Source organism: Myiozetetes cayanensis, unplaced genomic scaffold, assembly GCF_022539395.1.
Source record: "Myiozetetes cayanensis isolate MyiCay16 unplaced genomic scaffold, myiCay2020 scf477, whole genome shotgun sequence".
Taxonomy (NCBI): domain Eukaryota; kingdom Metazoa; phylum Chordata; class Aves; order Passeriformes; family Tyrannidae; genus Myiozetetes; species Myiozetetes cayanensis.
Window position 1 is genome coordinate 20,727 of NW_026087717.1, and position 16,163 is coordinate 36,889.

Below are 16,163 nucleotides of genomic sequence, written 5' to 3' on the forward strand. Positions count from 1 at the left end.
CTGGTGTTACTGGGAGGCTCTCCTGTCCCTTACTGGTGTTACTGGGAGGGTCCCTGTCCCTTACTGGTGTTACTGGGAGGCTCTCCTGTCCCTTACTGGTGTTACTGGGAGGGTCCCTGTCCCTTACTGGTGTTACTGGGAGGCTCTCCTGTCCCTTACTGGTGTTACTGGGAGGGTCCCAGTCCCTTACTGGTGTTACTGGGCGGGTGCCTGTCCCTTACTGGTGTTACTGGGAGGGTCCCAGTCCCTTACTGGTGTTACTGGGAGGCTCTCCTGTCCCTTACTGGTGTTACTGGGAGTGCTCTGGTCCCTTACTGGTGTTACTGGGAGTGCTCTGGTCCCTTACTGGTGTTACTGGGAGGCTCTCCTGTCCCTTACTGGTGTTACTGGGAGGGTCTGTGCTCCCTTACTGGTGTTACTGGGAGGCTCTCCAGTCCCTTACTGGTGTTACTGGGAGGGTCCCTGTCCCTTACTGGTGTTACTGGGAGGGTCCCTGTCCCTTACTGGTATTACTGGGATTACTCTGGTCCCTTACTGGTGTTACTGGGAGGGTCCCTGTCCCTTACTGGTGTTACTGGGCGGGTGCCCAGTCCGTTACTGGTCCGTTACTGGTCCGTTACTGGGAGGGGGGCGTGGCCCGGCGCCTCCACCCCCTCCCTTACTGGTCCCTTACTGGTCCTTACTGGTGGCACTGGGACCTCCCCGCGCCGCCCCCCGGCCCTTACTGGTGCCTTACTGGTGTAACTGGGAGGGCGGCGGCGCCTTTACTGGTGCCTTACTGGTGTAACTGGGAGGGGGAGGGGGCGTGGCCTCGGGGGCCCCTCCCCGGTGACGTCACCGGGTCCCAAAATCCCCGCGGGGCCCCAAACTGGGGGAGCCGCGGCCGTCCCAGTAGCGCCCAGTTCAGGTACTGGGAGGGACTGGGGGGGCCGACTGGGAGCGACTGGGAGAGACTGGGAGAGACTGGGGGGGTTAAACTGGGAGGGGGCGGGGCTTGGGCCCCTCCCCCCACCCGCGACCGCCGCGTGACCTTGGGGGGAGGGGGAGGGGAACGGGGGGGGCCCAGTAACTCCCAGTAAATCCCAGTAACCTCCCAGTAACTCCCAGTAACACCCCAATAACCCCCCAGTAATCCCAGTAACCCCCCCCAGTAAATCCCAGTAAATCCCAGTAACTCCCAGTAACCCCAGTAACCTCCCAGTAACCTCCCCAGTGAGCCCCCAGTACTCCCAGTAAACTCCCAATAACCTCCCAGTAATCCCAGTAACCTCCCAGTGAGCCCCCAGTAATCCCAGTAACCCCCCCAGTAACCCCTCCCAGTAAATCCCAATAACCCCCCAGTAATCCCAGTAACCCCCCCCAGTAATCCCCCAGTAACCTCCCAGTAAATCCCAGTAACCCCCAGTAAGCCTCCCAGTAAATCCCAGTAACCTCCCAGTAAGCCCCCAGTAAATCCCAGTAACCCCCCCAGTAACCTCCCAGTAACCTCCCAGTAAATCCCAGTAAACTCCCAGTAACCCCCAGTGAGCCCCCAGTAATCCCAGTAACCCACCAGTAACCTCCCAGTAGTCCCAGTAATCCCCCAGTAATCCCCCAGTAAATCCCAGTAACATCCCAGTAACCCCCCCAGTATTCCCAGTAACCCCTCCCAGTAAATCCCAGTAAACTCCCAGTAATCCCAGTAACCCCCCAGTAAATCCCAGTAAATCCCAGTAAATCCCAGTAAATCCCAGTAAATCCCAGTAACCTCCCAGTGACCCCCCAGTAATCCCAGTAACTCCCAGTAAATCCCAGTAACCTCCCAGTGACCCCCCAGTAATCCCAGTAACTCCCAGTAAATCCCAGTAACCTCCCAGTAATCCCAGTAACCCCTCCCAGTAAATCCCAGTAAATCCCAGTAACCCCCCAGTAACCCCCCAGTAATCCCAGTAACCCCACCCAGTAAATCCCAGTAATCCCAGTAAATCCCAGTAACCTCCCAGTAACCTCCCAGTAATTCCCCAGTAACCCCTCCCAGTAATCTCAGTAACCCCCAGTAACCTCCCAGTAATCCCAGTATCCTCCCAGTAATCCCAGTAAATCCCAGTAAATCCCAGTAAATCCCAGTAACTCCCAGTAACCTCCCAGTAAGCCCCAGTAAATCCCAGTAACCCCTCCCAGCAACCCCCCAGTAAACTCCCAATAACCTCCCAGTAATCCCAGTAACCCCCCCCAGTAAATCCCAATAACCTCCCAGTAAATCCCAGTAACCTCCCAGTAACCTCCCAGTAATCCCAGTAACCCCTCCCAGTAATCCCAGTAACCTCCCAGTAAATCCCAGTAATCCCAGTAACCCCTCCCAGTAATCCCAGTAATCCCAGTAACCCCTCCCAGTAACCTCCCAGTAAATCCCAGTAACCTCCCAGTAATCCCAGTAACTCCCAGTAATCCCAGTAACTCCCAGTAACCCCCCCAGTAACCCCCCAGTAATCCCCCAGTAAATCCCAGTAATCCCCCAGTAATCCCCCAGTAATCCCAGTAACCCCCCAGTAAATCCCAGTAACTCCCAGTAACCCCAGTAACCTCCCCAGTAAGTCCCAGTAACCCCCCAGTAAGTCCCAGTGACCCCCCAGTAATCCCAGTAACCCCCCAGTAAATCCCAGTAACCCCCCAGTAAGTCCCAGTAACCCCCAGTAATCCCAGTAACCCCCAGTAAATCCCAGTAACCCCCAGTAAGTCCCAGTAACCCCCAGTAACTCCCAGTAACCCCCCAGTGAGCCCCCAGTAATCCCAGTAACCTCCCAGTAAATCCCAGTAACCTCCCAGTAAATCCCAGTAAATCCCAGTAAATCCCAGTAAACCTCCAAGTAACCTCCCAGTAACCCCTCAGTGACCCCCAGTAATCCCAGTAACCCCCAGTAACTCCCAGTAACCCCCCAGTAATCCCAGTAACCCACCAGTAATCCCAGTAACCTCCCAGTAATCCCAGTAACCTCCCAGTAATCCCAGTAGCCCCCCAGTAATCCCAGTAACCTCCCAGTAACCCCAGTAACCTCCCAGTAAATCCCAGTAACCTCCCAGTAATCCCAGTAACCTCCCAGTAACCTCCCAGTAATCCCAGTAACCTCCCAGTAATCCCAGTAACCCCCCAGTAACTCCCAGTAACCTCCCAGTAAATCCCAGTAACCTCCCAGTAATCCCAGTAAGTGCAGTAACTTCCCCATACTATCCCAGTAGCTCCCAGTTCCTCCCAGTAGCTCCCAGTACCTCCCAGTAACTCCCAGTAACATCCCAGTAGCTCCCAGTGCTCCCAGTTCCTCCCCAGTTCCTCCCAGTAGCTCCCAGTACCTCCCAGTAACTCCCCAGTAGCTCCCAGTAGCTCCCAGTTCCTCCCCAGTAGCTCCCAGTAGCTCCCAGTCCCTCCCCAGTAGCTCCCAGTTCCTCCCAGTATATCCCAGTTTGTCCTAGTATCTCCCAGTAACATCCCAGTTCCTCCCAGTCCTTCCCAGTCCCTCCCAGTAGCTCCCAGTAACTCCCAGTAACATCCCAGTAGCTCCCAGTTCCTCCCAGTTCCTCCCAGTAACTCCCAGTGCCTCCCAGTAGCTCCCAGTAACTCCCAGTAACATCCCAGTATCTCCCAGTCCCTCCCAGTTCCTCCCAGTTTGGCCCCGATTTTCCCGTATTTTTCCCCAAATTCGCCCCCCCCCAAAAAAAAGAGAAAATTTGGGAAAAATGGGGAAATTTGGGGAAATTTGGGGGAATTTTTGTGAATTTGGGGGAATTTTGGGTGAATTTTAGGTAAATTTGGGGGGAATTTGAGGGAATTTTGGGGAATTTCGGTGAATTTGGGATGAATTTGGGTGTAAATGTGGGAATTTGGGGTGAATTTGTGTGGAATTTGTGGGAATTTTTGTGAATTTGGGGAATTTGAGGGAATTTTGGGATGAATTTGAGGGAATTTGGTGGAATTTGGGTAAATTTGGGGGAATTTTGGGGCAATTTGAGTGAAATTTGGAGGGAATTTGGGAGAATTTGGGGGAATTTGGGTAAATTTGGGGGAATTTGGGTAAATTTGGGATGAATTTGGGTAAATTTGGAGGGAGTTTGAGGGAATTTTGGGGGGAATTTGGGGGAATTGGGATGAATTTGGGTGAATTTGAGGGAGTTTTGGGTAAATTTGGGATGAATTTGGGGGAATTTGGGGTGGAATTTGGGGAAACTGGGTGGAATTTAGACAAATTTGGGTGAATTTGGGTGCATTTTGGGTGAATTTTGGTGGAATTTTGGGGAATTTGGGTGAATTTGGAAGAATGTGGGGTGAATTTGGGTAAATTAGGGTGAAGTTGGGTGAATTTGGGGTGGAATTTCTGGGAATTTGGGGGGAATTTGTGTAAATTTGGTTGAATTTGGGGGAATTTGGGGGAATTTGGGGGTGTAAATGGGGGAATTTAAGAGAATTTGGGGTAAATTTGGGTGAATTTTGTTGAATTTGGTGTCAATTTGGTTGAATTTGAGTAGATTTGGGGGGAATTTGGAGTAAATTTGGGGTAAATTTGGGTGAATTTGGGGTGAATTTGAGTGTAAATGTGGGAATTTGGGGTGAATTTGGGTGAATTTTGGAGAATTTGGGTAAATTTGGAGGGAATTTGAGAGAATTTTGGGGTGAATTTGGGGGAATTTGGGTGAATTTGGGGGGAATTTGAGTGAAATTTGGAGAGAATTTGGGAGAATTTGGGGGAATTGGGTGGAATTTAGATAAATTTGGGTGAATTTGGATGAATTTGACTGAATTTTGTTGAATTTGGGGTCAATTTGGTTGAATTTGAGCAGATTTGGGGGGAATTTGGAGTAAATTTGGGGTAAATTTGTGTGAATTTGGGGTAAATTTGTGTAAATTTGGGTGAATTTGGGTGAATTTGGGGTAAATTTGGGTGAATTTGGGTGAATTTGGGGTAAATTTGGGTGAATTTGGGTGAATTTGGGTAAATTTGGGGTAAATTTGGGGTAAATTTGGGTGAATTTGTCCGGCAGGTGAGGCCAAAATGGCCCCCATGGCCCCCGCCTCAGGTGAGGCCCCTCCCCCACCCCGGGGACACCCCAATGGCCCCTCCCCCACCCTGGGACACTCTCAGCCCCTCCCCACCCCAGGATATCCCCCAGCCCCTCCCCCACCCCGGGGATACCTCTAAACCCCTCCCCACCCTGGGAACACCCCCATGGCCCTCCCCAGCCCTCCCCCACCCTGTGGCCCCTCCCCACCCCGAGGACAGCCCCAGCCCCTCCCCACCCTGGGACACTCTCAGCCCCTCCCCACCCCAGGATATCCCCAGCCCCTCCCCACCCTGTGGCCCCTCCCCACCCCAGGGACAACCCGTGGCCCCTCCCACCCTAAGACACCCTCAGCCCCTCCCCACCCCGGGACACCCCCAGCCCCTCCCCCACCCCTTGGCCCTCCCCACACCCCGGGACACCTCCCAGCCCCTCCCCACCCTGTTGGCCCTTCCCCACCCCAGGAGACACCCCATGGCCCCTCCCCACCCTGTGGCCCCTCCCCACCCTAGGGACACCCCCATAGCCCCTCCCCCACTCTGGGACACCCTCATGGCCCTCCCCACCCAGGGACACCCCAGCCCCTCCCCACCCCTTTCACCCCTCCCCACCCCAGGGACACCCCCATGGCCCCTCCCCACCCTGGGGCCCCTCCCCACCCGGGGACACCCCATGGCCCCTCCCCACCCTGGGGCCCCTCCCCCACCCTGAGATACCCTCAGCCCCTTCCCACTCTGGGACACCTCAGCCTCTCCCCACCCTGAGATACCCTCAGCCCCTCCCCCACTCCAGGGACACCCCAGCCCTCCCCACCCCGGGGACACCCCCATGGCCCCTCCCCACCCTGGGGACACCTCAAAACCCCTCCCCACCCTGTGGCCCCTCCCCCACCCCAGGGACACCCTCAGCCCCTCCCCACCCGGGACACCCCAGCCCCTCCCCACCCTGGGGCCCCTCCCCCACCCCGGGACACCCCAGCCCCCTCCCCGGGCCGGGTGTGACCCCTCCCCCTCTCCCCTCTCCCCTCCCCCTCCCCCTCCCGCCCCTCCCCCCAGCGGCGCCTCCGGACCGAGATCGCTTCTACTACGGTGAGTGGGGGAGGGGCGAGGGGCTTGAGGGTCCAGGGGGATTTTGGGAGGATTTTGGGGGATTTTGGGGAATTTTGGGGGATTTTGAGGGGATTTTTGGGTGCTTAGGGAGATTTCGGGGGCATTTTTGGAGTTATTTGGGGGTGTTTTGGGGGATTTTGAGGCATTTTGGGGAATTTCAGGGGATATTTTGGGGATTTTGGGGGGTTTTGAGAGGGATTTAGGGGAGATTTTGGGGAATTTTGGGGTATTTGGGGGATTTTGGGGTGTTTTGGGGGGTATTTTAGGGTGTTTTGGGAGGATTTTAGGATATTTTGGGGTGGTTTGGGGGTATTTTGAGGAGATTTTAGGGGTATTTTGAGGGTATTTGGGTGTATTTTGGGGGTATTTGGGGGATTTTGAGGAGATTTGGGATATTTGGGGTATTTTGGGAGTGTTTTTGAGGATTTGGGGTATTGGTGGGATTTTAGGGGGTGTTTAGGGGTTTTTGAGGTATTTTGGGGGTATTTTGGGGTGTTTTAGGGTGTTTTTGGGGATTTTGGGGAATTTGGGTTTATTTTGGGGGTTATTTTGGGAGTATTTGTGGGTGTTTTGGGGATATTTTGGGGGATTTTGGGGAGGGATTTTGGGAGTATTTTGGGGTTGTTTGGGGGGATTTGGGAGTATTTTGGGGATTTGTTTGGGGGAGATTTTGTGATGGGATTTTGGGGTATTTTGAGGTGGTTTTGGGGGATTTTGGAGGATTTTGGGGGTAATTTGGGATGGTTTTGGGGATTTGCAGAGATTTTGGGTGTATTTTAGGGGGTTTTGGAGTATTTTGGGGTATTTTGGGGAATTTTGGGAGGATTTTGGGGGATTTTGGGAGGATTTTGGGGGATTTTGGGGGGGATTTTGGTGGATTTGGGGAGGATTTTGGGGGATTTTGGGGGGTTCAGGGGATTTTGGGGGTTCAGGAGGGATTTTGGGGTGTTCAGGGGATTTTGGGGAATTTTGGGGGGATTTTGGGGAGATTTTGGGGATTTTGAGGTCTCGGGGGATTTGGGGGTCCAGGGTGGATTTTGGGGGATTTTGGGGGATTTTGAGAGGATTTTGGGAAATTTGGGGGATTTTGGGGGATTTTGGGTATTTTGGAGGATTTTGGGAGATTTTGGGAATTTTGGGAGGATTTTGGGGGGATTTTGGGGGGATTTTGGGGGATTTTGGGGTGATTTGGGGATTTTGGGGGATTTAGGAGGATTTTGGGGGATTTTGAGGATATTTTGGGAGGATTTTGGGGGTATTTGGAGGAGGATTTTGGTGGATTTTGGGGGATTTTGGGGGGGATTTTGGGAGTCCAGGGGGATTTTGGGGTTCGGGAGATTTTGGGGTTTTCAGGGGATTTTGGAGTGTTTGGGGAGATTTTGGGGGATTTTGGGGGATTTTGGGGTGTTTGGGGGTATTTTGGGGAGTATTTGGTGGGATTTTGGGGGATTTTGGGGAATTTGGGGGTATTTTGGGTGGATTTGGGGGGGATTTTGGGGTGATTTTGGGAGATTTTGGGGGTGATTTTGGGGGATTTTGGGGAGTATTTTGGAGATTTTGGGGGATTTGGGGGAATTTTAGGGAATTTTGGGGGATTTTGGGGGAGTTTGGGGGGAATTTTGGGGTGGTATTTTGGGGATTTTGGGGATTTTGGGGATTTTGGGGAATTTTGGGAGGGGATTTTAGAGTTTTGGGGGATTTTGGGGGATTTTGGGGATTTTGGGGGTATTTTGGGTATTTTGGGGGTATTTGGGGGGATTTTGAGGGATTTTGGGATGAGGATTTGGGGAGATTTTGGGGATTTTGGATGGGGATTTTGGGGATTTGGGATTTTGTGGGGGATTTTGGGGGTGATTTTTGGGTATTTTGAGGAGGATTTTGGGGGGATTTGGGGGTGTTTGGGGAATTTTGGAGGGATTTTGGGGGATTTTGTGGATTTTGGGGGATTTTGGGGAATTTTGGGGGGATTTTGGGTGGTTTTGGGGGATTTTTGGGGATTTTGGGAGATTTTGGGGGGATTTGGGGATGGTTTGGGGGGATTTTGGGTGATTTAATGGGTATTTTGGGGGATTTTGGGGATTTGGGGATATTTGGGGGGATTTTGGAGTGGATTTTGGGGATATTTTGGGGGTATTTTGGGGTATTTTGGGGAGTATTTGAGGATATTTGGGGGTATTTTGGAGATATTTGGGGGGTGTTTTGGGGGATTTTGGGGTGTTTTGTGGGGGATTTTGGTGGTTTTTGGGAGGGATTTTGGGGGATTTGGGGAGATTTTGGGGGTTTTTGGGGGATTTTGGGGAATTTTTGGGAATTTTGGGGATATTTGGGGGTATTTTGGGGATTTTAGGGGATTTTGGGGGTATTTTGGGGTATTTTGGGGAGGTATTTTGAGGGGATTTTGGGGTGTTTTGGGAGATTTTGGGGGTGTTTGGGGGGATTTAGGGGGATTTTGGGAGGATTTTGGGGGATTTTGGGGTATTTTGGGGAGTAATTTCAGGGTATTTTGGGGGTATTTTGGGGAGATTTTGGGAGGTATTTTGGGGGTGTTTTGGGGGATTTGGGGTTGATTTGGGGGTATTTTGTGGGTATTTTGAAGAGTATTTTGGGTGGATTTTGGGGGAATTTGGGGGGATTTGGGGAGTATTTTGGGGGGATCTTGGGGGGATTTTTGAGGGCTTTTGAAGGCATTTTGAGGAATTTTGGTTATTTGGGGGGGATTTTGGGGTCCCCCGGCTCTGAGGTTTTTGGGGTATTATGGGGGGTCTTTTGGGGGGATTTTGGGCTATTTTGGGGTCTGAGGAGCCCCCTTTGGCCTCCCCCTCCCCCCCAGATTACGACTCCCTCCGGCTCGGGGGTCTCGTCGTCGCCGCCGTTTTCTTCGTGCTCGGGATCCTCCTCATCCTCAGTGAGGGACAAAAACACCCCAAAACACCCCAAAAACCCTAAATCACAAAAAAACCACCAAAAAACACCCCCCAAAACACCCCAAAAACACCCCCAAACCCCTCAAAAACACCCCAAAAACACCCCCAAACCCTCAAAACTACAACCCCCCAAAACCCCAAACACCCCAATACACCCCAAAAACACCCCCAAAACACCCCAAAAACACCCCAAAAACACCCCAAAAACACCCCAAAACACACCCCAAAACACCCCAAAAACACCACCCCAAAACAGCCCCAAAACACCCCAAAACACCCCCAAAACTCCCAAAAATACCGTCAAAAACACCCCCAAAACACCCCAAAAATACAGTCAAAAACACCCCAAAAACACCCCAAAAGCACACAAACCTCAAACACCCCCAAAAACACCCCAATACACCCCAAAAAAAACCCCAAAAACAACCCAAAACCAACCCCAAAAACACCCCCAAAAACCCTCAAAAACACCCCTAAAAACAACCCCAATAGCACCCCAAAAAACACCCCAAAAATGGCCCCAAACACCCCAAAACACCCTCAAAAACACCTCAAAATACTCCTAAAACACTCCCAAAACACCCCCAAAAACACCCCAAAAACACCCAAAAACACCTCAAAAACACCCAAAAAACCCAAAAAACACCCCCAAAACCACCCAAAAATACCCCAAAAACACCCCCAAAACCCCCAAAAATACAGTCAAAAAACACCCCCAAAACCCCCAAAAAACGCCCTCAAACACCAAAAAAAACACTCCAAAAGCACCCCCCGGGAACCCCAAAAACACCCCAAAACACCAAAAAAAACTCCTCAAAAATACAGTCAAAAAACACCCCCAAAACCACCCAAAACAACCCCAAAAACACCCCAAAAACACCAAAAAAACACCCCCAAAAACACCCCCAAAACACCCCAAAAACACCCCAAAAAACACCCCAAAAATGCCCAAAAACACCCCAAAAACACCCCCAAAAAATACCCAAAAAACACCCCCAAAACCACCCCAAAAACACCCCAAAAATTCCCCAAAACACCCCAAAACATCACCAAAACCCCCTGAAATCCCCCCCCAGTTCCTCCCAGTTCCCCCCAGTCCCCTCCCAGTGCCTCCCAGTTTATCCCAGTCCATCCCAGTCCCCCCCATTCCCTCCCAATCCCCTCCCAGTGCCCCCCAGTCCCTCCCAGTCCCCTCCCAGTGCCCCCAATCCTCCCAGTGCCCCCCAATCCCTTCCCAGTCCTCCCAGTCCCTCCCAGTGCCCCCAATCCCCTCAATCCCCTCCCAGTGCCTCCCAATCCCCTCCAGTCCCTCCCAATCCCTCCCAGTCCCCTCCCAGTCCCTCCCAGTATATCCCAGTCCCTCCCATCTCACGCCCCTCCCCCTCTCCCCCCCCCCAGGCCGTCACTGCCGCTGCAAGTTCGACCAACAGCCCAAGTAACTGGGAGCACTGGGAGGCACTGGGAGGCACTGGGAGGGACTGGGAGGGACTGGGAGGGGATTGGGGGACACTGGGAGGGACTGGGAGGGGATTGGGGGACACTGGGAGGGACTGGGAGGGAACTGGGCGGGACTGGGAGGCACTGGGAGGGGATTGGGATAAACTGGGAGGGACTGGGAGGCACTGGGAGGCACTGGGAGGGGATTGGGGGGCACTGGTTTAACTGGTTTAACTGGTTTAACTGGTGGGTAACTGGTCTCTAACTGGTCAGTAACTGGTCCCTAACTGGTTAAACTGGTTTCTAACTGGTCTAACTGGTCTAACTGGTCTCTAACTGGTCTCTAACTGGTCCCTAACTGGTTAAACTGGTCCCTAACTGGTCTCTAACTGGTCTCTAACTGGTCTAACTGGTCTCTAACTGGTTTAACTGGTCTCTAACTGGTCCCTAACTGGTCTAAGTGGTCAGTTTAACTGGTTTAACTGGTCTAACTGGTGTCTAACTGGTCAGTAACTGGTCCCTAACTGGTCTCTAACTGGTCCCTAACTGGTCTCTAACTGGTGTCTCTAACTGGTTAAACTGGTCCCTAACTGGTCACTAACTGGTCTCTAACTGGTCTCTAACTGGTCTCTAACTGGTCTAACTGGTCAGTAAGTAGTCTCTAACTGGTTCTAACTGGTCAGTAACTGGTGTGTAACTGGTTGGTAACTGGTCAGTAACTGGTCTCTAACTGGTCTCTAACTGGTCTCTAACTGGTTAAACTGGTCCTAACTGGTTACTGGTCCCTAACTGGTCTCTAACTGGTCTAACTGGTCCCTAACTGGTGTAACTGGTCTCTAACTGGTCTAACTGGTCCCTAACTGGTCTCTAACTGGTCTAACTGGTCTAACTGGTCCCTAACTGGTCTAAGTGGTCAGTTTAACTGGTCTAACTGGTCAGTAACTGGTCTAAGTGGTCAGTTTAACTGGTTTAACTGGTTTAACTGGTCAGTAACTGGTTTCTAACTGGTGTAACTGGTCTCTAACTGGTTCCTAACTGGTTTAACTGGTCCCTAACTGGTCTAACTGGTCCCTAACTGGTGTAAACTGGTCCCTAACTGGTTTAACTGGTCTCTAACTAGTGTAACTGGTCTCTAACTGGTCTGTAACTGGTCAGTTTAACTGGTGTAACTGGTCTCTAACTGGTGTAACTGGTTTCTAACTGGTGTAACTGGTCTCTAACTGGTCCCTAACTGGTCTAAGTGGTCAGTCTAACTGGTCTAACTGGTGTCCCCAGGACGGGTGAACCGGACGAGGCCGAGGGGCCCCTCAGGCAATCCATGAGACGTGAGCGGGGGAGGGACCCCAAAAACACCCCGGGACCCCCAAAATGACCCCAAAAAACCCAAAATCACCCCAAAATAACCCCAAAATCACCACAAATAACCCCAAAATGACCCCAAATAACCCCAAAATGACCCCAAAATCACCCCAAATAACCCCAAAATCCCCCAAAATGAACCCAAAATCACCCCAAATAACCCCAAAATCACCCCAAATCACCCCAAAATCCACCCCGGGACCCCCAAAATGACCCCAAATCCACCCAAAAACACCCCGGGACCCCCAAAATCAACCCAAATAACCCCAAAATCCACGCCGGGACCCCCAAAAACTCCCCCGGGACCCCCAAAATAACCCCAAACAACCCCAAAATCACCCCAAATAACCCCAAATCCACCCCGGGACCCCCAAAAACTCCCCCGGGACCCCCAAAATAACCCCAAATAACCCCAAAATGACCCCAAATAACCCCAAAATGACCCCAAAATCACCCAGGACCCCAAAAACTCCCCAGGACCCCCAAAATAACCCCAAATAACCTCAAAATGACCCCAAAAACCCCAGGACCCCCAAAATCACCCAGGACCCCAAAATGACCCCAAATCCACCCAAAACCCCCAGGACTCCAAAACCCCGGGACCCCAAAATCACCCCAAATAACCCCAAAATCACCCCAAATAACCCCAAAATCCACGGGACCCCAAAAACCCCCCGGGACCCCCAAAATGACCCCAAATCCACCCAAAATCACCCGGACCCCAAAAACCCCGCGACCCCAAAATTCCCCCAAAACCCCCAAAATCCCTCAGGTCCCCCACAAAATCCCCTAAATCCCCCAGACCCCGAAATTCCCCAAAATCCCCCAAATCCCCCAAATTCCCCAGACCCCAAAATCCCTCAGGACCCCAAAATCCTCAGACCCCCAAAATTCCCTGACCCTCAAACCCCCAAAATCCCCTAAAATCCCCCAAAACCCCTGAAGACCCCAAATCCTCCAGGTCCCCAAACCCCAGACCCCCAAATCCCCCAAATTCCCCAGACCCCAAAACCCCCTCAAAATCCCCAGACCCCCAAAACCCCAAAATCCCCCAAGCCCTGACCCCCTCCCCAGGTTTATCCACCGCATGAGATGAGGAAATTTGGAGACCCTCCCAAATTTTGGGGGGCGTTAGACGTCACCCCCCACGGCCACGGACGGACCCCTGACCCCTCCCCACCCTCCCCACCCCCCAATAAAGGATCGTTAAAAACCCTCCCCACTCCCAGTTTGGGGTCATGGCCGGCACTGGGGGAACTGGGAGGGGCTTGGGGGGGTCTGAGGGGATTTTGGGGGTCTTGAGGAGGTTTGGGGGGTCTGGAACAATTTTGGGGGATCTGGGAGGATTTTCGGAGGTCTGAGGGATTTTGGGGGTCTTGAAGGGGTTTGGGGGATTTTGGGGGTCTGGAGAGGATTTTGGGGGTCCTGAGGAGATTTTGGGGGTCTTGGAAGGATTTTGGGGGATCTGGGAGGATTTTGGGGGTCCTGAGAGGGGTTTTGGGGGTCTGGAAGGGATTTTGGGGGGGTCCTGAAGGAGGTTTTGGGGGAGGATTTTGGGGGTCTGGAGAGGATTTTGGGGGTCTGGAGGGGATTTTGGGGGTCTTGAGGGGGTTTTGGGGGTCTGGAACAATTTTGGGGGTCTGGGAGGGATTTTGGGGGATCTGGAGAGGATTTTGGGGGATCTGGGAGGATTTTGGGGGTCTGGGGGGATTTTGGGGGTCTGGAACAATTTGGGGGGGTCTGGAGGGGATTTTGGGGGTCTGGGGGGATTTTGGGGGTCCTGAGGGGATTTTTGGGGGTCTGGAACAATTTTGGGGGTGTCTGGAGATTGGGGATTTTGGGGGTCCTGGAGGGATTTGGGGGTTGGGGGTCCTGAGGAGATTTTGGGGGGGTCTTGAGGGGGTTTTGGGGTGTCTTGAACAATTTTAGGGGGTCCTGAGGGGTTTATGTGGGGTCCTGGAAGGGGTTTTGGGGGTTTTGGTGGCATTTTGGGGGGTCTGGAGGTGGCTTTGGGTGGTTTTGGGGTATCCAGAGGGGTTTTTGATGATTTTGGGGGGTCTGGAGGAGGTTTTTGGGGGTCCAGAGGTGATTTTGGGGGATCCAGAGGGGGTTTGTTGATGATTTTGGGGATCCGGAGGGGGTTTTGAGTGATTTTGGGGGTCTAGAGGTGATTTTGGGGTATCCAGAGGGGTGTTTTGATGATTTTGGGGTGCCCTGAGGGGATTTTTGGTGGTTTAGGGGATCCAGAGAGGGTTTTGGGGGTCCAGGGGAGGTTTGTAGGTGGTTTTGGGGGTCCGAAGGTGATTTTGGGGGATTTTGGGGGCTCCGGAGGAGGTCTTTGATGATATTTGGGGGTCCAGAGGGGGTTTGAAGGGGTCCGAGAGGGGGTTTGGTGGTTTTGAGGGTGTCTGGACGTGATTTTGGGGGTCTGGAGGGGGTTTTTGATGATTTGGGGGTCCGGGAGGATTTTGGTGGTTTTGGGAGGTCTGGAGGTGATTTTGGGGGATCGGGAGGGGGGTTTTGATGATTTTGGGGTGTCCGGAGGGGTTTTGGGTGATTTTGAGGGGATCTGGAGAGGTTTTGGGGGTCCGGAGGAGGTTTGATGGTTTTTGGGGGCCTGAGGGAGTTTTGGGGTATCCAGAGGGGTTTTTGATGATTTTGGGGGTCTGGAGGGGTTTTTTGGGGGTTTTGGGGTTTTCTGAGGGTTTTTTTGGGGTTCCCTCCCTCGCCGCGGTCCGGTGGGCGTGGCCTGCCCGTCGTGGCCCGCCCCTTTGCCGCAGCGCCGCGGCTGGAGCCGAAAAACCCGAAGGGACCCGGACAGTTCCAGAACCCACCTAGAGACCCTCCGGACCCCGGACCCACCCGAACCTACCCGAACCGACCCGAACTCACCCGAACCCACCCCGCCGAACCCACCCGAACCCCAAAGCTGGGTCCCGAACCCACCCGAACCCACCCGAAACACCCGAACGGTTCCGAACCCACCCGAACCCCAAAGGGGTCCCGAACCACCCGAACCCACCCGAACCTCACCGGGGGGTCCCGAACTCACCCGAACCGGCCCCGAACTCATCGGAACTCCACCCGAACCGGCCCGAACCGGTTCCGAGCCGGCCCGAACCGGCGAAGCGGAGCCGGAGGGAGCCGAAGGTCCAGCCATGGCCACCCCCACAGAGCCCGCCATGGGAGGTGAGGGGGCTGGGTCGGGGCTGGGTGGGTGCTGGGTGGAGGCAGGATGGGTGCTGAGGGTTCTGGGTGGGTGCAGGGGGTACAGGTGGGTGCTGGGTGGGTGCTGGGTGGGGGCAGGATGGGTGCTGAGGGTTCTGGGTGGGTGCTGGAGGTGCTGGGTGGTGCAGGATGGGTGCAGGGGGTGCTGGACATGCTGGGTGGGTGTTGGTGCAGGGACGAGGGTGCAGGGGGTACAGGTGGGTGCTGGTGGTGCAGGATGGGTGCAGTGGGTGCTGGGGGTGCAGGATGGGTGCAGTGGGTGCTGGGGGTGCAGGATGGGTGCTGGGTGGGTGCTGGGGGTGCAGGATGGGTGCAGTGGGTGCTGGTGCAGGAGCAGGGCACAGGTGGGTGCTGGACATGCTGGGTGGTGCAGGATGGGTGCAAGGGGTGCAGGATGGGTGCACTGGGTGCTGGTGCAGGAGCAGGGCACAGGTGGGTGCTGGTGGTGCAGGATGGGTGCAGGGGATGCTGGGTGGGTGCTGGTGCAGGATGGGTGCAGGATGGGTGCTGGTGCAGGATGGGCGCAGGGGTGAGGGTGCAGGGTTCAGGTGGATGCTGAATGGTGCAGGGTGGGTGCAGGGGGTGCTGGTTCTGGGGTGCAGGATGGGTGCTGGGGGTGCAGGGTGGGTGCAGGGGGTGCTGAGGTGCTGGTGCAGGGAGGAGGGTGCAGGGGGACAGGATGGGTGCTGGGTGGGTGCAGGATGGGTGCAGGGGTGCTGGAGATGCTGGGTGGGTGCTGGTGCAGGGACGAGGGTACAGGGGATGCAGGATGGGTGCAGAGGGTGCTGGTGGTGCAGGATGGGTGCAGGGGGTGCAGGGGGTGCTGAGGTGCTGGTGCAGGGAGGAGGGTGCAGGGGGGACAGGATGGGTGCTGGGTGGGTGCAGGATGGGTGCAGGGGGTGCTGGAGATGCTGGGTGGGTGCTGGTGCAGGGACGAGGGTGCAGGGGATGCAGGATGGGTACAGGTGGGTGCTGGTGGTGCAGGGGGTACAGGTGGGTGCTGGGTGGGTGCAGGGGTGCAGGGGCACAGGTGGGTGCTGGGTGGGTGCAGAGGGTGCAGGGGGTGCAGGGTGGGTGC

At 54.2% G+C, this 16,163-nt stretch overlaps 1 protein-coding gene across 1 annotated transcript; it reads left to right on the forward strand.

Annotated features, from left to right (window-relative positions):
* The first annotated feature begins 791 nt into the window (after positions 1 to 791).
* Positions 792 to 12,948, forward strand: LOC126648288 (phospholemman-like). Its single transcript, XM_050331076.1, has 7 exons — positions 792 to 907; positions 5,011 to 5,046; positions 6,084 to 6,116; positions 8,968 to 9,042; positions 10,460 to 10,496; positions 11,774 to 11,823; positions 12,932 to 12,948. Exons 2-7 carry the CDS (start codon positions 5,022 to 5,024, stop codon positions 12,946 to 12,948), a joined length of 237 nt encoding a protein of 78 aa, XP_050187033.1. The 5' UTR covers positions 792 to 907; positions 5,011 to 5,021.
* Positions 12,949 to 16,163: the final 3,215 nt, after the last annotated feature.

Coding starts and splice junctions, on each gene's coding strand:
- LOC126648288 (XM_050331076.1), top strand. CDS start 5,022: ATGGCCCCCATGGCCCCCGCCTCAG. Junction 9,043..10,459: donor CGGGATCCTCCTCATCCTCA/GTGAGGGACAAA, acceptor CCCCCCCCCCAG/GCCGTCACTGCCGCTGCAAG. Junction 10,497..11,773: donor AAGTTCGACCAACAGCCCAA/GTAACTGGGAGC, acceptor TGGTGTCCCCAG/GACGGGTGAACCGGACGAGG.